This window comes from Anomaloglossus baeobatrachus, chromosome 2 (genome assembly GCF_048569485.1).
Source record: "Anomaloglossus baeobatrachus isolate aAnoBae1 chromosome 2, aAnoBae1.hap1, whole genome shotgun sequence".
Lineage (NCBI taxonomy): Eukaryota > Metazoa > Chordata > Amphibia > Anura > Aromobatidae > Anomaloglossus > Anomaloglossus baeobatrachus.
In genome coordinates, this window is record NC_134354.1 from 662,594,756 (window position 1) to 662,619,142 (window position 24,387).

Consider the following 24,387-nt stretch of genomic DNA (forward strand, 5'->3'; position numbering starts at 1 on the left):
CAGCCAATGAGACGCTTGTCGCGGTAAGGACAGAATTTTGGAGCAAGACAGACAGACAGACAGAATAAGGCAATTATATATATAGATAACAGTAGCGCTGGTAAGATGGAGCCCTGAGTCACGTGGTCGCATTGAATACCACGTGTCCAGTTACTTGTATACTAATAGCGTCCAGTGTTATTGAGTCAGTTAGGGGGCGGAGAGTTGCGTTAGTTGCTATGAGTCTATTATGCCTGAAGCCATGTGATGATGCATGATCACGTGTTGGTCATGTGACCTCACGCAACGCCCCTACCCATACAAACATCACTCACACACATCGCGATGTGGGTCCCACCCACACTGTGTGACACGCACTGTACGTCACACTAATGTAAGATAGGCGGCGGAGACCCCACCGCTTTGTGGTGAGTGACACGCGAGGTCATGTGACGATGACGCGCACCATATTTTGGTCACGTGATCGAGTGGAACGCCCCCACCCGCACGTCATGCGGAAGTGAACACTCTTTAATCGTCATGACCTTAGTCCCACCCCTAGCAATTGAGGTGTAGCACAGACGCAATTGTGCTACACGAACCAGCTCACCTGATTAACAGGTGTGGCATGATTAACTCAGTGGGTGGTACAATATGTTTTATAAATCTCACACCTTCCAAGCTATCACTTGGTTTCTCATTTTCAGCTCAACATGCCTCTGACAGTACAACCTCCCTATCCCCTGATGAATCGCTATTGAGGAAACGCATCGGGAAGGAGGACGTTGAGTCACTGGTGTTACCTAAGGAGTATTGTGTGGTGCTTTGTGAGTCGCCCCCCCTTCCCCCGGTATCTGTAAGGTAACACCTGTATCCTTGGTAGTCAGTGGGGTGGACGGTGAGCATAGATCCCACTGCTGCCATTGATTGCACTATTTGCACTTTTGAGCACTATTATCACTTAAACCGTTTTTTCTCCCTGATCACATAAGTGTTCTCTGTGATCTGAGATTGTCATTTCTGCACATAGCCACTTTTTAAAGAGTATTACCTCTAGGGCAAGAGTGCAATTATGGGAGGACAACGGTTTTGCACAATGTCACTTTAATTTTAAATGTAATTTCATTTGTATGCACATGATTGGACTGGGAGGATTGTGAAGGAAATAAAATAACTCGTATTAGTCCATTTTTATGTACATCCAATTTGTACATTGTGTCAAACTACCTCATGGTATCACTTGTTTGGGTGTTTTTCTAATGTTTTAATTGATTAACAATAAAGGTTAAAATTTAATTTACCAGTGCTTCATACATCTCTAAAAATTGGTAATAAAATTTCTACTATATTTATACCATGACTAAGTTTATTGATGACTAAGTTTTATCAATAAACTGGACGTTTAAGAAGTTTTCTTCACTGGTGCAAACTTTTAGATCAAAGTTTCCCATCGGGGTTAAAAATTCCCCTTTCTGACGATTACTGCATGTCCGAGCAGTTGGGCCACCACCCATCAACAGATTATCACCTATCCTAACAAAGTGAAAAGAAAAAAAAATAGGTGGCACTCACCATCTCATAAAAAAACTTTTTATTTACAATCCTGTAAAAGCATGGATGCAAGTGCAAGCTGGCAGGCGGCGTTGTAGACAACGGCCGTTTCACGCCCAGGTTCGCTTACTTCAACAGGTCCTGTAGGAGGTCAGGAAATTTCTACAATGCCCTAAACGGTGGCTTTGTAACCTAAGCAATCATAAATACCCTTATTGCTTACCAGTAATTAGATTTTAAGGGCCTCTGGTGTCCACAGATCAGGATCTGTTGAAGCGCACCTGTGCGCGAAACGTCCGTTGTCTACAACACCGCTTGCACCTGCATCCATGTTTTTACAGGATTGTGAATGAAATGTTTTTTCATGTGATGGTGAGTGCCACCTTTTTTTTTTCTTCTTTTCACTTTATCATAGTATTGTTGTGCAAGGTGGAGCACATGAATATCCCTCAAAAAGTCTTTTTTTGTTTCTACACCCAGATTTGAATTGTACCATGCTAATGGAGCTGGACTCTACTTTTCATAAATTACTGATAGGGATTTTCACTAGACAACCCCTTTATATATCATTCAGTCCGTCTCTCGGCACATGTGCTGAGCACTCTCAGCTTCAGCACTAAAGAGTATGGAGCCAGGAAGGGCTCACCGCGGGCTGGTGACCCTGATCTCCGTACACCAGTGGCCGTTAAAATCCAATGACTGGTAAGCAATAAAAGTATTTCTGATTGCTTCGGTTACAACGCCACCGTTTAGGGCCTTATAGAAATGTCCTAATCTCATTTAAGTAAAAAAATATGCAAATGAGTTTAATTTAATGCCCCAATTTATTGTCACTAGAAATTATTTTGCTTATATCCTGGTGTGACTATATAATCTTAATCACATGATTGTTCTGCAGGACACGTGCGGGCACAGTAACTGGCGTGGCAGTCAACATGGCGGCCCTACTTTCAGTTATGCTGCAGCCGTATATGCCCTCAATAAGCGCGGTCATCCAAGAGCAGCTACTTATGCCACAAGAAGCGAGTGTGCTTACCAGGGATTTCCACTGTATCCTACCCCAAGGACATCGCATTGGAGCGGTGAGTATCTGCCATTTTATAGAAAACTGAATGTAATTTATAGGACACAATTTATCAATTGAATGAGAGACAAGTGATCAGTGATCAGTAAATGAGAGAAGTGGGTGTAAGACCCTCAGGAAATGCCAAAAAAGACATTAGCTTCTCCTCTGCAGTATACACCCCCTGGCTGGGTCAGGGAAGCTCAGTTTTAGCTTGGTGTCTGTAGGAGGCACATCTCCAAGATTTTTTATTTTTAGAGGGCGACTGTTTCCCCTAGGGACCGATCTCCCAACACCACCAACAGGCGGGAACATGGAGTGTCGCCTCCCCGTACCCCTTCCTACGACGCTGGATCCTGGGCTGCATCTCACTGGGCGACTGGTCTCACAGGCACCGTTTTTCCAGAACCCAGGGCAGATGAAAACTTCCTCAGTCCCTCTTGCAGGCTCTGAGTTGATACACACTGCACCGGTGTGACCGGGCACAACAGGCATCAGTCTGTCATCTCCACTAGCCTGGACTGAGGCAGTGCCAAGGTGAGATCCTCCCTGACTGGTTGCTGGCTGTGCAATACCCCTGATTTACAGGGACCCCTGTAGAAACAATCCACCGGTGGCAGGGGCGCTCCCAGGGCTCAGAGTTCACCTGCAGCTGCAATGAACTCACAATCTTTATTCCCAGGGTCACCATAGTTGTGCACTGGCTGGGGGGAGGGGGAGGTCCCCTTCCCGCAGTTTTATTTATTTTATTTATTGTATTTTCAACTAACTCTTTTCTCGGTGCTCTTTCAGCGCTAAGCCCCACCCCCTCGTAGCCACGGTAAGCCACGCCCCCTCAGGAAAGCACGCGAAGATCTCCTCAGTGTGTTCCTCATAGCAGCCTTCCTCCATGCTGCAGCAACAAGGAACACACTGTCATCGGCTGACTTGGGTGAGATACACCCCTTGCTTTCCCATACTCTGCTTCACTTAAAGCTCTGCAGATCATTGCTCCCTCTCTTTGCATACTCCCTGCACAGGCAACATGCTTAATTCAAAGGGTACTAAGAATTCTAAGGCTCATATAGTCTATTATTCAGCCTGCAGTACCTGCCATGCTGAGCTACCACGAAAACACACCTCTTCTTTCTGTGAGTCCTGTAGCCCCCCAAGGACCCCCGCCACAACCGCTGCAACCACTACCAGCCCAGAGCCTAGGGCTCCCAGCCCACCGGAATGGGCACAGTTTCTGTCCCAATCCATGGAAAAATTTTCCCAGAACCTGGTGCTGGCTATGCAGTGTCGTCCTCCACACCCTTCTGGGCCCCTGGACGGAACGCAACCTGATGACACCTCTATAGAGGGTCCTTCTGAGGAAATCCTGGCCCCTGCTTCATCGGTTGCAGGGATCAGAAAAAGGGCACATGGCCAGGTGTCTCCGGTACTCTCTCATGGCCCCCATGGCTCTCCCTCGGGGGTACACAAATCAGGTTCTCCCACACATTCCGCAGTTTCTGAGGAGCCGGAGGAGGGGGAATGCTGTTTATACCAGGATGATTCCTTGGTTTCAACCTCCCCAGACGATCAAGCTGCGATAGACTCCCTTATTGCAGCAATCAACCAAACTTTGCATGTGGAGGATCCCCCATTCACTACTACTGACCATGCGGTCTCCTTTAAGTGGGCAAAGAAACCTCAAAAAGTTTTTGCTGACCACCTAGAGTTTCAAAATATCCTCACAAAGCAAAGGGAGAAACCTGACAGGCGCTTCGGTAACTGTAAACTTGTGGAGTCCCGGTACCCCTTTGGCTTAGCTGTCCCTAAGGGCTGGGCCGATCCACCCCCGGTCGACCCCCCCCCCCGGTCTTCCTGCCTTGCCGCAGAGACTCTCCTGTCTTTACACGATGGCCGCTCGCTCTGCCTTTGAGGCCACGGGTTCCTCCTTCTCGCCTTCCTTTGCCTCCGTGTGGGTCGCAAAGGCGATCATTGTATGGGCAGAATCCCTTAACATTTCGCTTGAGGAATCCCAGTTTCCTCATACCCTCACAGATGTAACAGCTCAAATTGCCGGGGCAGCAGAGTACCTCATGCAGGCCTCCCTTGATGCTGCTACCTGCGCAGCATTTGCCGCCTCAAATACCATAGCCATCTGTAGAGCTCTCTGGCTCCGACAATGTCGAGCGGACTCTGCCTCCAAGAAGTCTCTCACAGGCCTCCCTTATTTTCCAGACCGATTGTTTGGTGAATGTCTGGACAAGCTCATTTCTGACGCCCTCCCCCATCTCAAACCCAGAAAGACTTTTACCAGACGTCCACAGTCCTCGTTCCGCTCCTTTCGGAACTCATTTGGTTGGTCGACATCCCGCTCTGTACCCGCCAGTAGCCGCGGGCTACGCAGGGACTGACCTCAGCCCTCCCCGAAGCACACATCATCATGGCAGCCTAGACAGAAACAGTCCAAGACTAGGGAGTCTCGTCCTCAACGATTCCTCCCCTCCTGACTCCTTCGGAGCCCCGGAAGACTCACTCATTGTCGGGGGTCGACAGCGTTTCTTTGTGTCTTCCGGTTACCACATAGAACCGACCCGGGGGGTCGGGTCCGGAATTCTTTCTCTCAAACCCCCCCAAAGACTCCAAAACAACGCGAGGCCTTCTCGGCAATCCACTCGCTTCAAACGGCAGGGGTGATAATACCTGTCCCGGACAACGAGAGGTTCAGTGGCTTTTATTCCAATCTCTTTGTGGTCCCCAAAAAGGATGGGTCAGTTTGACCCATCCTGGACCTCAAACATCTGAACAAACATGTGCACGTACGGAGATTCAGAAGGAGTCCCTAAGGTCCATTACATCCATGGTTGAAGGGGAATTCCTCGCCTCCATAGATACCAAGGACGCGTACCTGCACATACCAATCGCCCCAGCTCACCAAAGGTTCCTCCGCTTCGCGGTTCAGGACTCCCGTTTTCAAGTCGTAGCCCTACCCTTCGGCCTTGCCACCGCACCAAGGGTCTTCACCAAAGTCATAGCAGCCGCCATGAGTGTCCTTCACGCCAGGGGAGCAGTCGTTCTGCCTTACTTGGACGACCTCATCAAGGCCCCCTCCTTCCGCAACTGCTTAACCAGCGTGCAGATCACCTTGGACACCCTATCCCGCTTAGGGTGGCTACTGAATCTAGACAAATCATCCCCGGTCCCATCACAATCCATCACCTTTCTAGGCATGTCTCTGGACACCCGTCGGGGCTTGATATCTCACCCTCATGACAAGGCGATCGCTCTACAACAAGCGCTGCCTTCTATGTCCTCCGTCTCGCTCCGTTCGATTCAGTATGAGAGTGCTAGGCAGGATGGTGGCGGCTATGGAGGCAGTGCCCTTTGCTCAGCTGCAACTACGCCCACTGCAGCTAGCGCTTCTAGCTGCCTGGGACAAGTGCTTCTTCTCCCTGGACAAACATCTTCACCTGACACCTTCAGTCAGGTATGGACTCAGCTGGTGGCTTCGGCCCTCATCCCTATCGAAGGGGAGATCTTTTCTCCCAGTGAACTGGCTGGTCCTGACCACGGATGCCAGCCTCCTAGGCTGGGGAGCAGTGTACCGGCACCACACTGCTCAAGGACGCCCCAGGAGTCTTCCCTACCCATAAACATAAACAATCCTCGCGCTCAGGGCGTTCCACCCTCTGCTAGCAGGTTGTCAGATTCGAGTCCAATCGGACAATGAGACAGCTGTAGCCTATATCAATCGGCAGGGGGGCACCCGCTGCAAGGCAGCTTATCTCGAGGCCCACAGGATCTTCAGCTGGGCCGAATCGAAAGGGTCAGTGATATCAGCGGTACACCTACCAGGAGTAGAGAATTGGCGGCGGACTTTCTAAGTCGCCAAAGTCTGGCCGCCGGAGAGTGGTCTCTCCACCCAGAAGTGTTCCTACACATCTATACTCGCTGGGGTACACCAGACGTGGATCTAATGGCCACAAGGTTGAATGCAAAGGTACCCGCATTCATAGCCAGGTCATGCAACCCGCAGGCAATCGGCGCAAACGCTCTAGTCTGCTCCTGGCGCCACTTCCGCCTGCCTTACATATTTCCGCCTCTGCCCCTGCTGCCGCGAGTAATCAGGAAGATCAAGGCAGAGGGAGTCCCAGTGATACTGATAGCACCGGACTGGCCCTGGTACGCCGAATTAGTACAAATGCTCACAGACGTACCGTGGCGCCTGTCAGACATCCCAGACTTGCTTTCCCAAGGGCCCATTTCCCATCAGAACTCCAGAGCCCTGAAGCTGACGGCCTGGCAATTGGGACCTGGGTACTAACAAGAGCGTCTTGTGTCCTGAGCCAGAGTTTTTAGTTATACCATTTTTGCAACATTTTGATCACCTGTTATTCCACTTTAATTCAAAAACATAATTTTGGCATGTGGAATTTTTTTTCTCGCCACGCCGTGTACCGATCAGATTAATGGATTTTATATTTTGATAGGGCATTTCTAAACACGGCAATACCAAATATGTGTATGTTTTGGGTTTTTTTTAATTGTTTTATTTTTAATGGGGCAAAAGGGAGGTGATTTTGAACTTTTATGTTTTGTTTTTTTTTTCTTTCATATTTTTAAAAAAAAATTTTTTTAAAGAATTTAGGAATAAGGGTATATAGGGTTTTCAATTCAACAACCAATCTAATGACCGATGCGCTTTGTAATTTCTCAGGTGAGCCCATTGTTTCAGAAGTTGGAAAATGACCAGGTTGAGTCTCTGCGGAAACGTTTTGGAGGTGGACAGGTAAGTTGGGGTAGAATGTAGCGCTGCACAAATCAAGTTACTACCGTCTGTAATATTGGTTCTGTTGGCGCTGCAATCGGTCATCACATGTCTTTTTTAGTAAATAATTGAAATCGCGTTGAATCGACAATTTCTGCAATGTTTTCTTTGTACCGTTACCAGTTATGGCTCTGAGTTATGTTATGATTGGACAATGTCAGACTGTATAGGGAAACCCCTCCAATTGGTAACACCCAGTGGTCAATTATTCATACGTTTCTAGGACAAACTGAGAATTGACACATTGTCAGAGTATTAAGAAAAGATTCCTCATAGAGAATATAAGTATTAACTAAATCATTCATTACAAACACTGGTTCCCTTCAAGGGATTCTGTCACCGCAAATTTACACTTGATGCTTATCATATAGTCTTGTCGGAAATGGAGCAACAATAAAAATAGTAAATCTGTTCTTTCATTGCCTCAAAAAAGAATGTTCTGGTAGTATGCAAGTGAGGGTGCTCAGTTCAGTCTTGCTGTAGCTAAACTCCTCTGTACACTGTTCCACCCACTTATTGTTTTTTTTCCAAAAGTAAGCCCTCCTCCAACAATAAGCCCTAGCAGGGATTGTCAGCATTTTCGGTGCAAGGCTAAAATTTAAGCCCTACCCTGAAAATAAGTCCTAGTCGTGGTGCAATAAAGAAGTGTCCATGCAGCTAAAAGAGTTAAAAAATACTGCAGGACACTTCATTGTAGAAAGCGGACCTTCCGCAGTCATACTTACCAGATGCTGAGCGGTAGGACCTGCAGTGGATTGCACACCCACACACATCAGATCGCAAATCCATACACGTCAGATCGCGCGCGCACAGGCATCACATTGCGCGCACACAGGCATCAGATCGCGCGCACACACACAAACATCAGATCACTCACACATCAGATCGCTCTCACACACTCACCACATCCAGCGATACGGATTTCTTCTGGCCAGCAGAGAATCCTGGGACACAGTACGGTGGAACGCATAGGATCTGCAGTCCACCGCCTTATCATTCATTCGCTCCACTGCACTGGGTCCCATCTTTCCCTGCTGGCCTAAAGGAATCGATATTGCTGGATGTGGTGTGTGTGTGTGTGTGTGTTCTGGTGTGTGTGTATGCAATCAGATGTGTGTGAGTGTGTCAGCCAGAAGCAGGGGATTCGGCATGGAGCTTACCTGCTTGATATTTATCTTCCATTTGAAACTGATCTGGTAAGCAATAATCTGATCCTTTACAAATGAAAAAAAAATGGATTGTTAAATAGCAATCAGTTAACAGATCCGTTTTCCACAGACTTCCATGTTAAAAAAAAAAAAGCGGATCCTGCAAAAATCTATTTTTTCAGCATGGACAAGAAAGTTGTGTTTGCAGAACATTTTTGCCAACAGATTTGCTACTGGATCCGTTCTAATGGATGATTACTCGACATGTGAACTTAGCCGTACAGAAGAAAATGCACCAAACAATTTCTCCTGGGCATGCAGATACCCCATAAGGTGGGAAACTACTGTTTGAGTGCACAGCAGGGCTCAGAAGGGAAGTAGCGCCATTTGATTTTTGAAATGATAGAGATGCCATGACACGTTTGTAGAGCCCCTCATCTGCCTAAACAGTGGAAAAAAAAAAAGTAACCCCATTTTCATAGTCACTTAGATAATAAATAATGGTCATTCTCTCTAAATCCTCATTCTTTTGCTATGATTCTTACTTTTCTTCAGCTGGATGGTAACTGCACCAAGCAGCAGGTAATGGTTGTGTATGATCGGCTGTGGATGCATGCTGGCTTTGTGTTTTCACCTCTGTGTGACGTACTATTCAACATTTGTTTTCCCACTGCTCATATAGCACCAACATGTTCTGTAGCGCCGTACAGAGATTGTCACCAGTCACATCAATCCCTATCATCAGTGGGTCTCACAACCTGTTGCATATTATACAGGAATGCTCATTAGTTAGCATTCTGGTCCTGGGTTCAATCCCAACAAGGACGACATCTTCAAAGATTTTGTATGTTCTCCCCGTGGTGGATATGGGTTTCCTCAATGTACAACAGTTTCCCCCAGACTCCGAAGACATACTTATTGGAAATTTAAATTGGGAGCCCCAATGGGGACAGTGATGATGTCTATAAAGCGCTGTGGAATATGATAAAAGTAGATCAGTTTTACATTCACAAATTCTGACATTGGTGTCAATTCAATTGAAGGACAATTAACCTCATCTGCCCTGTCCTAATTATGCGTCCACAGTCCGGTCTTCCATGGCAGCCACCCTTCATTTCTGCACCCAGCATCCTGGGCACCTCCATGATATACATCATGACCTGGCAGGACCTAGTAAGCCTAAAAGCAACCAAGGATGCCGGGAGTAAAAGTGAAGACTGTCTGGTGTTCTGGACGCCGGACCAACACTTGAGTTATGTACCGTCTCCAGAGTACTAATCTCTACCCACACTATGATGTATATTTATGCCATACTTCGGGTTGAGGTATATGGAGCACCATACAGGGCGGCTGATGACTGGCTTCTAACAGCAGAGACCGGAGCTAGATGCCAGTCAATGTGGATCGTTATTGTGAATGTATCCTGCAATACTGAAATTTTGCTCCAAATATACTACCCGATATGTTCCAAATCTTGTTGGATGAGGTTCTCCCATTGTAGAAGGTTGTGAGTGACTAGCATTGCTTGTGTGACCGCGTGCAACACAAAACATAAAGCTGCGGCTGTGCATGAAGTTGGCCATTACGCGTCTGTATTCAGTATCAGGTTGCTCAGGTGAGAATCCTTCTCCCATCAATAGTTCATGTGTCTATTTATATAGGTGAAAGCTGAGATTAAAACACCCTCACCGGTGGCCGAACCAGACAAAGAGACTGCAAAAGTTGGTGATCCTGAGAGGATAAAAGGGTTAATGCTAGACGTAGAGAAACAGGTAAGATGACAGGTGTCACATACAAGAATGTGGACGGGAAACACAACCTCACGGCTCATCAGCTTTCACTCCCTAAGCTGATAAATGGGGGTTTGGATACATATAAAGGCTGAAATCTAAGTCCTTATGTTCTTCAAGGAATTGATGGTGGAATTATTGTCTGGTGTGTGAACATGACCTAATGGATATTCATTCTCTTTTTCCAACTTTCACATGTGTTTGTGCTTTTGCGCAGCAGCCAACCCAATTAAGCAGAGCAGCAGTGTAAAGCATGGAGAATATACAAAGCAGAATTGTGAGCTAATAATAAAACCTTATGTGACACTTGGATACCCTATAGCTAAAGCGTAGTCACAGATTGCCCCTTACCGGTCACCAGTTTTTTAGTGTATGAGCTAATCCCACCACCTTTCTTAGCACCTACGCTGTATTCTAATAAGTGATATGTTATGCCCTCACCCCCCCCCCTATATATATCCTCAAAAAATATTTTTGAATACTTCCCGCGCTGTACACCATGTTCTAATTTATTATGCAAATGATATTTTTATTTCATTTTCCTAAATGGTCGGTACAAATGACAGTCAGTCTAATAAAAGTCATCACCCGTTAGAGTATACATCGAATTTTATTGAAGAAACCTCCCAATGATAACAGTATAATCTTCAAAATTAAAAAAAACCTCCAAAATGCACTGTTCCAAATTATTAGGCACAGTAGAGTTTGTAAACATTTTATGTTTCTTTTTCGCTCCTAATTGGGAGACCCAGACAGTGGGTGTATAGCTACTGCCCTCTGGAGGCCGCACAAAGAACTACACTTAAAAGTGTAAGGCCCCTCCCCTTCTGGCTATACACCCTCCCGTAGGAGTACAGATTCCTCAGTTTTAGCTTTGTGCGCAAGGAGGTCAGACACGCACGCATAGCTCCATTGTTTTTAGTCAGCAGCAGCTGCTGACTATGTCGGATGGAAGAAAAGAGGACACATATAGTGTCCCCAGCATGCTCCCTTCTCACCCCACTGTATGTCGGAGGTGTTTGTAAGGTTGAGGTACCCATTGCGGGTACGGCGGCAGGAGCCCACATGCTGATTCCTTCCCCATCCCTTTTTACAGGGCTCTGGGTGAAGTGGGATTTACCGGTCTCCAGGCACTGAGACCGTGCTCCATCTACAGCCCCTGGAGAAGATGCTGGATGGAGCGGAGTACATCAGGGACATGGCCCTGCTTCCTCAAGGTACTCTGTGTCCCCGTGCATTTGGCGCTCACACCGCAGCTTGCTGGGTGTTGTAGTGCGCCGGGGGACATCAGCGCTACGGCGCTTGTGCCAGGCCTCATTCAGCTTCGCTGAAGCAGGCACACTTCTAGGAATAGGTCGCGCCGGCCGCTGGGACTGCGGCGCGGCTGGCACTTGTGGTGCGCCGGGGACTTCAGCGCGGCCCGCGCTTTTACGGCGGCCGCGCTGATAACTCGAGTCCCCGGCTTTTGCGGCCTGCTTCCGTTCGTTCCCGCCCCCGGACCTGCCAGTCAGGAGAGGGGCGGGACGCTGGCCACGTCTAGGAACGGTCATGCCGGCCGCTGGGACTGCGGCGCGGCTGACACTTGTGGTGCGCCGGGGACTTCAGCACGGCCCGCGCTTTTACGGCGGCCGCGCTGATAACTCGAGTCCCCGGCTTTTGCGGCCTGCTTCCGTTCGTTCCCGCCCCCAGACCTGTCAGTCAGGAGAGGGGCGGGACGCTGGCCAGTGCATCAGCGCTGAGGGCTGGAGTCGTTTTTACATACTCCAGCCCTCACAATCGGCACAGAGGGGACACTGTTTCCCGCACTTTTGTTTGGGAACTCCCACGGACCGCCCCTCTCCACAGACGCCGGCAGCCATTCCTGCTGACACGCTGAGCTGCAGAGGGGAGCCGGGGAGACCCAGACAAGGAATCTGCAGCCTCTTACCCGCTATTCAGCGGGCGGTAAGCAGCCCTCAGGGCTCACCCCCTCTTGTGCCAGTATTATTCTTAGTATTTTGTTTCGACAAATACTTTGTATTGCATAGCGCTGGTCGCCCTTTGGCTATAGACTCTCTCACATTGCAGAGAGCCAGCAACATGTCGTCCGTAAAACGCAAGGGTGCCAAGGCACAGACATTATATGCCTCCTGCACCGCTTGTGGGACTTTTCTACCGGCAGGCTCCACGGACCCCCATTGTGTGCAGTGCTCGGCCCCTGCGGCGCTTGCACAGTCGGGACCTCTGCTGGACGTGACCCAGGGTGTACCACCTGTGAATGCTGTCCAGGTGACAGGAACTGTGTTTGCAGCTTTTGCTGACAGAATGTCTCTCACTATGTCACAAATTCTTGACACATTGCGAGCTAGGCCTGTACTTCAGACCACGGACACTGTGCAATCATTGCCCCCTGGTCCCCCTCAGCTCCAAGCTCCGGGACGGGCATATACACCTCAGGGTGAAGACTCTGACTCGGACGATGGCCCCGGGCAGCCTAAGCGGGCTCGCTATGACGGGCCTTCACATTCATCTCAATGGTCAGGATCCCAGCGAGATGAATCTATGGGTGATGAGACGGACGTAACTGATCAGGATTCTGATCCTGGGACCGCTCTCAATCTAGATACACCAGATGGTGACGCCATAGTTAATGATCTTATATTTAACATCAATAAGATGTTAAATATTTCCCCACCAGCTCCTCTTGTGGAGGAGTCAGCTTCGCAGCACGAGAGAATCCATTTCAGATACCCTAAGCGTACTTTAAGCACTTTTCTGGACCACGCTGACTTTAGAGACGCAATCCAGAAACCCCACGCTTATCCTGAAAGGCGTTTTCCTAAACGGCTTAAAGATACACGCTATCCTTTTCCCCCTGAGGTGGTCAAGGGTTGGACCCAGTGTCCAAAAGTGGATCCTCCAATTTCCAGGCTTGCAGCTAGATCCTTGGTTGCAGTTGAAGATGGAGCGGCACTTAAAGATGCCACTGACAGGCAGATGGAGCTCTGGCTGAAATCCATCTATGAAGCGATTGGAGCGTCATTAGCGCCTTCTTTTGCGGCCGTATGGGCACTCCAAGCTATCTCAGCCGGGCTTGCGCGAGTTGACTCCGTCACACGTGCATGTGCCCCGCAGGTAGCACCATTGACCTCGCAAATGGCGGCATTCGCGTCGTACGCGATTAATGCTGTTCTTGACGCTACAAGCCGCAGTCCCGCTTCAGGAACAAGGTCACGGTTTTTACTCCAATCTGTTTGTGGTCCCAAAAAAGGACGGATCGTATCGGCCCGTCCTGGATCTAAAGTTGCTCAACAGACACGTAAAAGTCAGGAGGTTCCGGATGGAATCCCTACGCTCCGTCATAGCCTCAATGTCTCAAGGAGATTTTCTAGCATCAATAGATATCAAGGATGCGTATCTCCACGTGCCGATCGCACCAGAGCATCAGCGTTTCCTACGCTTCGTCATACACGACGAACACCTACAGTTCGTAGCGTTACCTTTCGGTCTGGCAACAGCCCCCCGGGTCTTCACCAAGGTCATGGCAGCAGTAGTAGCTGTTCTGCACTCGCAGGGTCACTCGGTCATCCCGTATCTAGACGACCTGCTTATAAAGGCACCCTCTCAAGAGGCATGCCAACACAGTCTGAAGGTGGCACTAGACACTCTCCAGAGTTTCGGGTGGATTATCAACTTTCCAAAGTCTCATCTAACCCCGACCCAATCTCTGACTTATCTTGGCATGGAGTTTCATACTCTATCAGCGATAGTGAAGCTTCCACTGGACAAGCAGTGCTCGCTACGGACTGGAGTGCAATCTCTCCTTCAGAGCCAGTCGCACTCACTGAGGCGCCTCATGCATTTCCTAGGAAAGATGGTAGCAGCAATGGAGGCAGTCCCGTTCGCGCAGTTTCATCTGCGCCCTCTACAATGGGACATTCTACGCCAATGGGACGGGAAATCGACGTCCCTCGACAGGACTGTCTCCCTCTCTCAGACTGCCAAGGACTCTCTCCGTTGGTGGCTTCTCCCCACCTCATTGTCACAGGGAAAGTCGTTCCTTCCCCCGTCCTGGGCAGTGGTCACGACGGATGCGAGCCTATCAGGGTGGGGAGCGGTGTATCTCCACCACAGGGCTCAGGGGATGTGGACTCTGGAAGAGTCCACCCTGCAGATCAATGTTCTGGAAATCAGAGCAATCTATCTTGCCCTGCGAGCCTTCCAACAATGGCTGGAAGGCAAGCAGATTCGGATTCAGTCGGACAATTCTACGGCGGTGGCTTACATCAACCACCAAGGGGGAACACGCAGTCGCCAAGCTTTTCAAGAAGTCCAACGGATTTTGACGTGGGTGGAAAGCAGAGCGTCCACCATATCCGCAGTTCACATCCCAGGCGTGGAAAACTGGGAAGCAGACTTTCTCAGTCGCCAGGGCATGGACGCAGGAGAATGGTCCCTTCACCCGGACGTGTTTCAGCAGATCTGTTGCCGCTGGGGGACGCCGGACGTCGATCTGATGGCGTCACGGCACAACAACAAGGTCCCAGTTTTCATGGCACGGTCTCACGATCACCGAGCACTGGCGGCAGACGCCTTGGTTCAGGATTGGTCGCAATTCCGACTCCCCTATGTGTTCCCACCTCTAGCATTGTTACCCAGAGTTCTCCGGAAAATCAGGTCCGACTGCCATCGAGCCATACTCGTCGCTCCAGATTGGCCAAGAAGGTCGTGGTACCCGGATCTGTGGCATCTCACGGTAGGCCAACCGTGGACTCTACCAGACCGTCCAGATTTGCTGTCTCAAGGGCCGTTTTTCCATCTGAATTCTGCGGCCCTGAACCTGACTGTGTGGCCATTGAGTCCTGGATCCTAGCGGCCTCAGGTTTATCTCAGGAGGTTGTTGCCACAATGAGACAGGCTAGAAAACCATCCTCAGCTAAGATCTATCACAGAACGTGGAAGATATTCTTAGCGTGGTGCTTGGCTCAAGGGTTTTCTCCCTGGCCATTTGCATTGCCAATTTTTCTTTCCTTCCTGCAGTCTGGGTTGGAAAAAGGTTTGTCGCTTAGCTCTCTTAAGGGTCAAGTCTCCGCGCTATCCGTATTCTTTCAGAAGCGCTTGGCACAGCTTTCTAAAGTACGCACGTTTCTCCAAGGAGTTTGTCATATCGTTCCTCCTTACAGACGGCCATTGGAACCCTGGGATCTGAACAAGGTTCTCATTGCTCTCCAGAAGCCGCCTTTCGAGCCTTTGAAAGAGGTTCCCCTTTCTCGGCTTTCACAAAAGGTAGTTTTTCTTGTGGCGGTCACGTCTCTTCGAAGAGTGTCCGAGCTAGCGGCGTTATCTTGCAAATCTCCCTTCCTGGTGTTTCACCAAGACAAGGTAGTACTGCGTCCAATTCCAGAGTTTTCTCCCAAGGTGGTTTCTTCCTTTCATCTCAATCAGGATATCACTTTACCATCTTTGTGTCCGCATCCAGTTCACCAATTTGAAAAGGGTTTACATCTGTTGGACCTGGTGAGAGCACTCAGGATTTACATTTCTCGCACGGCGGCTCTACGCCGTTCGGATGCGCTCTTTGTCCTAGTCGCTGGTCAGCATAAGGGATCGCAAGCTTCCAAATCCACCCTGGCGCGGTGGATCAAGGAACCAATTCTTCACACATACCGTTCTGCTGGGCTTCCGATTCCATCTGGACTGAAGGCCCATTCTACCAGAGCCGTGGGTGCGTCCTGGGCATTACGGCATCAGGCTACGGCTCAGCAAGTGTGCCAGGCGGCTACCTGGTCGAGTCTGCACACGTTTACCAAACACTATCAAGTGCATACCTACGCTTCGGCAGATGCCAGCCTAGGTAGACAGGTCCTTCAGGCGGCGGTGGCCCACCTGTAGGAGGAGGCTGTCTGACAGCCCGTTCATGTGGTATCTTTTTACCCACCCAGGGACTGCTTTTGGACGTCCCACTGTCTGGGTCTCCCAATTAGGAGCGAAAAAGAAGAAGGGAATTTTGTTTACTTACCGTAAATTCCTTTTCTTCTAGCTCCAATTGGGAGACCCAGCACCCGCCCTATTTGTTCTTAGGGTTTCGTTTTTTCGGGTGCACATGTTGTTCATGTTGTTTCTTAAGTTCTCCGATCGGGTTATCGGATTGAATTTGTTTTTGAAACTGTTATTGGCTTTCCCTCCTTCTTGCTTTGGTACTAAAACTGAGGAATCTGTACTCCTACGGGAGGGTGTATAGCCAGAAGGGGAGGGGCCTTACACTTTTAAGTGTAGTTCTTTGTGCGGCCTCCAGAGGGCAGTAGCTATACACCCACTGTCTGGGTCTCCCAATTGGAGCTAGAAGAAAAGGAATTTACGGTAAGTAAACAAAATTCCCTTCTTTAAAGGACTGAAAATGCACATTTGTGGAATTTGCAGCATTAGGAGGTCACATTCACTGAAATAAAAAGCTATTTAAATCCAAAACATCCCAACAGGCCAAGTTACATGTTAACATAGGAACTCTTCTTTGATATCACCTTCACAATTCTAGCATCCATTGAACTTGTGAGTTTTTGGAGAGTTTCTGCTTGAATTTCTTTGCATGATGTCAGAATAGCCTCCCAGAGCTGCTGTTTTGATGTGAACTGTCTCCCACCCTCATAGATCTTTTGCTTGATGATACTCCAAAGGTTCTCTATAGAGTTGAGGTCAGGGGGAGGATGGTGGGCACACCATGAGTTTTATCTCCCATAGCTGCCAATGACACAGAGGTATTCTTTGCAGCATGAGATGGTGCATTGTCATGCATGAAGATGATTTTGCTCCTGTAGGGATGTTTCTGCTTTTTGTACCATGGAAGAAAGTAGTCAGTCAGAAACTCTATATACTTAGCCGAGGTCATTTTCACACCTTCAGGAACCCTAAAGGGGCCTACCAGATTTCTCCCATGATTCCGGCCCAAAACATGACTCCTCCACTTCCTTGCTGACGTTGCAGCCTTGTTGGAACATGGTGGCCATCCACCAACCATCCACCACTCCATCCATCTGGACCATCCAGGGTTGTTCGACACTCATCAGTAAACAAGACTGTTTGAAAATTAGTCTTCATGTATGTCTGGGCCCACTGCATCCGTTTCGGATTGTTAGCACTGGTTAGGGGTGGCTGAATAGTAGGTTTATGCACCACAGCAATCCTTTAAAGGATCCTACACCTTGAGGTTTGAGGGACTCCAGAGGCACCAGCAGCTTCAAATATCTGTTTGCTGGTTTGTAATGGCTTTTTAGCAGCTGTTCTCTTAACCCGATGAACTTGTCTGGCAGAAACCTTCCTCATTCTGCCTTTATCAGCACAAACACAGATGTGCTCTGAATCAGCCACAAATCTCTTCACAGTACGATGATCACGCTTAAGTTTTTGTGAAATATCTAATGTTTTCATCCTTTGTCCATGGCAATGCACTATTTGATGCTTTTCGTCAGCAGAGAGATCCATTTTCTTTCCCATGTTACTTGAAAACTGTGACCTGCTTAATATTGTGGAACATCCAGTTTTCCTTTTATTGAGCTCACCTGGCAAACTAATTATTACAGGTATCTGAGATTGATTTCAGTGATCCAAAAAATCTTTTGAATACTTCCCGCACTGCATGTAAGTGCAACCGGTCCGGTCCGATGGGCATCATTGCAGTGGCACCTTCTCTATGCTGGTAATCGCCGTCCCCCTGAAGTGAGTGATGTGGATGACTCCTCCTGCATCATCCACAAAGCTGGTCAAAATCTGGCGGCTGCACAAGAAGATCACGCTTCATGCTTTGCCCTGCTGCAGGCATTCTGAAACCTAAATGCTCATGCAGCGGCAGCAGGAAAAGGAAAGTGCGCCTGTGGGAAGCGCGATCTTCTTGCGCAGGCGCAAGATTATGTCCAGCTTTGTCATCCACCTCAATCACATCAGGGGGACGGCGATTACCAGTAAAGCGGAGTGCCGCTGCAATGATGCCCATTGGACGAACCGGTTGCACTTACAGGCAGCTCGGGAAGTATTCAAAAGATTTTTTTGGGGATATGTAGGGGGGGGTCAGGACATAATATATCACTTTTTTAGAATGCATCGTAGGTGCTAAAGAAGGTGGTGGGATTAGCCCATAAATTAAAAAACTGGTGACAGGTTCCGATTCAGATGAGCTTGCACACTTCTACAGCTGATCTGAAGCAAAATCTGTCTGCGTCACATCTGCTCCACTCCTATTGCACAGCAGATTGACCAGGTTTTAGATTGTAAATTTTGATTTTTACTCTTGGAAAATGTCTGCATTTGGAAGAAAGTTTTTAACATATCCTCTTGCCTGGTGCTGTATAATCCACATCAAATTCATCTTGTAAGAATTCACACTGGCCATAACTGAGCAGGAGCACTACCTGTAGGTCCTGGCTTTCTCTAATTAAGACCTTTACCTTCACACGATCATAATCAGTCTTGTGGTCTTGGCTTTTATCTCGCTCTACTTTTTTCCAGCTTCAGTTTTATGAGACGTTGCTGATAAGTCTTTGGCATTGCCCAGAAAGAAACAAGATAGGATGATGACTTTACATTACGTGTGACCGCTACAAAACGACCTATGAGCGATCTCGGCAAATCGTAACAACGATCTGGGCGTGTAACATCGCTAACGAGATCCCTAGTGATATCATTGTGTGTAAAGCAGCCTTTACAATGCAGGGTGAAAACACCGCATCCTTTGCATAGTTTTTACATGCGGCCGGTCCGGTTTTTTCCGGTTGCGGCATGCTACTGAGCATGCGCAGTGGAAAATACCGCATGCGGCGACCGGATGCGGTTTTTTCCGCATCGCGCCGCATCCGGCCTCCATAGGGATGCATTGAAAAATGCGCCGCAGCGGCCGGATGCGGCGCGATGCGGTGTTTTTTGCCGGAGCAAAAAACGTTGCAGGGTACGTTCGATCCGGCCGCCGCATCGGCTAAATCTGCCGCATGCGGCAAAAACCGGACCGAACGCAAGCCCCTACGGCACAATGCGGCACTAATGTAAGTCAATGCAAAAAAAACCGCAATCGGCGTTACAAAAGCCGGTTGCGGTTTTTCTGCAGAACGCCGTATTGTGCCGCAGAGCAAAAATCCAGATGTGTGAAAGTACCCTAAGCCTAGCAAAAAGAAGGATTTCGGTTGTGCCTCAAACCAGGCATCTGTAGCAGCCATGGCATCAGAAATGGTGTGAAATTTGGTACCTTGAGGTGTTACTTCAGGTTTAGAAACAGATGATAGTCGGAGGGAGCTAGATCTGGTGAATAATAATAATAATAATAATCTTTGTAATACTCCTTCTTCCCTTCATTAGCGCTCCTCCAGATCGATCCTTTTGTTTCCCAGTTCTTAACTGTGGAATATGAAGGGCATTGATCCCCCAATGTCTGCGACATCTCACCATCAATATCCTTTGTGGACTTTTCTTGTAGAAACAAGAATTTTATCACTCCTCTGCTCTAAGTTGCTGTGAATATCGCATTAGACTCCACCATTTTGTTTTCCCACGTGCGTATAACATTGTTGCTATATATAAGCAACAAACCCCAAATTTTGAAAACATACAGTGCCTTGCGAAAGTATTCGGCCCCTTTAAATTTTTCAACCTTTTCTCGCAGTTCAGGCTTCAAACATAAAGATAAAAAAAAAACATTTTATAGTGGAATATCAACAAGTGGGACACTATTGCGAAGATGAACGAAATTTGTTTTTTTTTTGTTTTTTTTTTAACTTTTATGAAAAAAAAAAAAATAAACTGAAAATTGTGGAGTGCAATATTATTTGGCCCCTTTAAGTTAATACTTTGTAGCGCCACCTTTTGCTGTGATTGCAGCTGCAAGTCGCTTGGGGAATGTCTCTATCAGTTTTGCACATAGAGAGACTGACATTCTTGCCCATTCTTCCTTTGCAAACAGCTGGAGCTCAGTGAGGTTGGATGGAGAGCGTTTGTGAACAGCAGTTTTCAGCTCCTTCCACAGATTCTCAATTGGATTCAGGTTTGGACTTTGACTTGGCCATTCTAACACCTGGATACGTTTTATTTGTGAACCATTCTATTTTATAGATTTTGCTTTATGTTTTGATTCATTCTCTTGTTGAAAGACAAATCTCCGTCCCAGTCTCAGGTCTTTTGCAGACTCCAACAGGTTTTCTTCAAGAATGGTCCTGTATTTGGCTCCATCCATCTTCCCATCAATTTTAACCATCTTCCCTGTCCCTGCTGAAGAAAAGCAGGCCCAAACCATGATGCTACCACCACCATGTTTGACAGTGGGGATCTTGTGTTCAGGGTGATGAGCTGTGTTGCTTTAACGCCAAACATATCGTTTAGCATTGTGCCCAAAAAGTTCGATTTTTGGTTTCATCTAACCAGAGCACCTTCTTCCACATGTTTGGTGTGTCTCCCAGGTGGCTTGTGGCAAACTTTAAACAACACTTTTTATGGATATCTTTGAGAAATGGCTTTCTTCTTGCCACTCTTCCATAAAGGCCAGATTTGTGCAGTGTACAACTGATTGTTGTCCTATGGAAAGACTCTCCCACCTCAGCTGTAGATCTCTGCAGTTCATCCAGAGTGATCATGGGTCTCTTGGCTGCATCTCTGATCAATCTTCTCCTTGTTTAAGATTACATTTTTGAGGGACGGCCGGGTCTTGGTAGATTTGCAGTGGTATGATACTCCTTCCATTTCAATATGATCACTTGCACAGTGCTTCTTGGGATGTTTAAAGTTGTGGAAATCTTTTTGCAACCAAATCCAACTTTAAACTTCTCCACAACAGTATCACGGACCTGCCTGTTGTGTTCCTTGGTCTTCATGATGCTCTCTGTTCTTTAAACAGAACACTGAGACTATCACAGAGCAGGTGCATTTATATGGAGACTAGATTACACACAGGAGGCTTATATTTATCACCATCAGTCATTTAGGACAACATTGGATCATTCAGAGATCCTCAATGAACTTCTGGAGTGAGTTTGCTGCACGGAAAGTAAAGGGGCTGAATAATATTGCACGCCAATGAGCAATAAATTTCGTTCAACTTCACAATTGTGTCCCACTTGTTGATTCTGCACCATAACATTAAAAATTTTTATCTTTACGTTTGGAGCCTGAAATGTGGGAAAAGGTTGAAGAATTCAAGGGGGCCAAATACTTTCGCAAGACACTGTATATTAGACCTAAGGCTTTCATGCGATGTAACATTTGTTACCACAGAAAATAAGTCTTTGTCATCTTTTTTTATCAGTAGCCCCTAGTAGTATGGCTTTTGCATGTTGTAGAGTTGAACTTCTTATTTATTTTTTCACTCTAAATTGATGTTTTTAGGGCATCATTGTTCGGGAGTTAAAGGGCAAGAAAGCAGAGAAATCGGTGATTGACGGCGAGGTACAGAAGCTTCTGGCCTTAAAAGAAAAACTTTTACTAGCAGAAGGGAAGATCCCCGAACCACCCGCTCAGAAAGGGAAAAAGAAGAAGAAATAAATCATCCCACAATCTAAAAAACAGATCTTATGGAGCAACTGCAGCCCTGAAAGGGTTAATTGTGCGAACAGTCTTTTAAATAAAATCTTCCGGTTGTTGTTTACGCCTGAGCGCCTGACACCATTGTAGTGTGCGACTGTCTCCACTGCTGTAAGGTATTGCAGAGGATTGCATGGCTTACTGAGCGCGTGCAATTAGGGAAAGATGTGTCTGCTTATTACACTCAGCATTGGCCGCGAAAGCCGGGAGATAAATAGAAGTGTTATAGCAACACCAATTACTGCGCCACTATTCCCCACAGGGTACGGAGTCTGCATGCCACATGCCACATGCCATCAGCTGAGGACCATTGATAAAGGATACATCTCTGATATAGGCCTTCAAATGAAGGAGACACATGGTCTAGAGCTGGAGGTCTAAACTGTATCTGGATTTCTGCAGATGTGACACCTCGAGCACATGCAATACTTTACTACATTATGTGCAATATTGCAACACCATTCCTGTGCATGTGCAAATTTTGCGTGATCTTAGGTATCATGGCCTTAAAGGGAACTTGTCGTGTAAAAAAAAAAACACTATTAACCTGAAGATATGGAGTCAATCTGGAGTTTAGTGGTGTTTGGACGCTGCCCACACTGAGAGCCCCGCTGCCATGAGGAAATAAACTTTATTCCTCCTGACAGCTTCAGGCTTTCAGTCTTAGGGTATGGGCGCACGCTGCGTTCTGTCAAGTGCAGAAAAAACGCACCCAGACTGGACAACTGTAAACACTGCGTTTGTCAAAAAAAAAAAATGCATTCAAAACTCATGCGTTTTTTTGACAGTGCCGTCCCACGGCAATTCAGCTCTGCTACATGCCCGCTCACAGCAGACACAGACAGTGTCGCGCGATGAGAATGAACTCTGATGAACTTCACCCGACTTCATTGTCATCCCGCGGTTCTGTCTGTGTCGCGTCTTGATTAGCGGTCACCCGTGAAGGACTCACCGGTGATCGCAACTCCCCTGAGTGACTGAAGTGAGCAGCGCGATCAGCAGGGCCGTCACTCAGGTTACCTGCGGCCACAGCTGGATTTTCCACCTGAGAGCAGTGGCTGCGGGTAATCTGAGTGACGTCATCGCTGATCGTGCAGCTCACTTCAGTCACTCGAGCGACTTGATGTCACAGTTAGAGGATCCAGCGGTGGCCGCGAGTAACCCCCCCCCCCCCCCCGCCCGAGAACTGAATGTCCCCACCCCTCTTCCAGTGCTGTATGTCCACCCCATCCCAGTAACATGTATGCCCTCCCCCCAGAGCTGAATGCCCACTTCCAGTGCTCTATGCCACCCAGTAATGTATATGCCACCAGCCTCCCATGTGATGTACATATAGCAGTCTCATTATGCCCTGTCTATGCAGGCAATCATGGAGTGCCCTGTGCGCAGCCCTGTCTATGCAGGCAATCATGGAGTGCCCTGCACAGCCACATGCTTGGGAGAAGATGACCTGGAGAGAACATACAAACTCCTTGCTGATGTTGTTCTTGGTGGCATTTGAACCCAGGACCCCAGCGCTGCAGTGCTAACCACTGAGCTTCTGTGCAATCCTAACTGAAATTAGGATCTCTGTCACTACATTATGTGTCTCTCAGATTATCAAAAACCTGCTGACAGATTCTCTTGAATGCTTAAGTAGCCACTATGCAACCCACTATTCCGAATATTAATTTATTAGCCAGAACCATCACCCATATTAGACATTATAACCCTGGACAATTAAACACCCCCCAACAAATTCATTGAAAGTATCGGTCCCGTGTCCTTTCCCCCAAATTCATTATAATTCCATGTCCTCACCCCACCCCGAATTTATTGGAATTACATGTCTAATTATCTTTCCCTCACTGTTAAATGAAAAAGAAAAAAAAAAAAATCTGTCACCTTTCCAGATGATCTCACATGACACATCTTCCATCCCTCTATGACATGGGTCCCCCAAACTTTTTACACAGGGGGCCATTTCACTGTGTGGGACTCCTGAGGCTCAGTCGCCACATGGTATTGCATCTGACTTAAGGTGAAATGCTCATCCAGGTAAGAAAAGGTTAACCACTGGTGTTTTCTAGCTTACACAACACAATGAGTCAGCAGTTACACAACATCCTGTGCTCATGGCTTACACAACACAGCCAGCCAGGGAAATTCCTGGTTGCTGGGACAACCACTAGTGAGTTATCAGAAAGGTGGGGGTTGCACTGAGGGAGTAGGAACACACAAACCGTTTCACTTCAGGACAGTTTCAGGAAAGCACAGCTTCAGACAGAGAAGAGCAAGGCCTCTGGGGGGATGTCGAACGGTTCCCCCCCAGAGGGGCCGACCGGGTACCGGGCAGCCTGAGAGAGAAGCAGGAGACTACCGGGTGGAGCTGAGACAGAGGAGCAACATGGTAGCCGGAGGGTGAGCCTCAACAGCCCCTTCGGGACCGGCACCACACAGGGTGCAGAAGCCCTAGGGTAGAACATACTTCATGTAGGACTACCAGAATCTGCAGGGAAGGGGGATTTCACATCCCATTGCCCACCATCA

The 24,387-nt window shown here is 47.8% G+C and overlaps 1 protein-coding gene across 2 annotated transcripts in view; it reads left to right on the top strand.

The window, feature by feature from the left end:
• The window catches only part of MARS1 (methionyl-tRNA synthetase 1), a 126,838-nt gene extending 104,901 nt beyond the window's left edge, over window positions 1–21,937 (top strand). The window contains exons 18-22 of one of the 2 annotated variants that reach the window (XM_075337076.1): window positions 2,429–2,612; window positions 7,281–7,352; window positions 9,095–9,121; window positions 10,201–10,311; window positions 21,664–21,937. In XM_075337076.1, coding sequence (XP_075193191.1) covers window positions 2,429–2,612; window positions 7,281–7,352; window positions 9,095–9,121; window positions 10,201–10,311; window positions 21,664–21,819 — 550 coding nt within the window. In that variant the 3' untranslated portion in view covers window positions 21,820–21,937. The remainder of the gene's footprint in view (window positions 1–2,428; window positions 2,613–7,280; window positions 7,353–9,094; window positions 9,122–10,200; window positions 10,312–21,663) is intronic. The other variant, XM_075337077.1, reaches the window with a different exon arrangement.
• The last annotated feature ends 2,450 nt before the right edge of the window (window positions 21,938–24,387 follow it).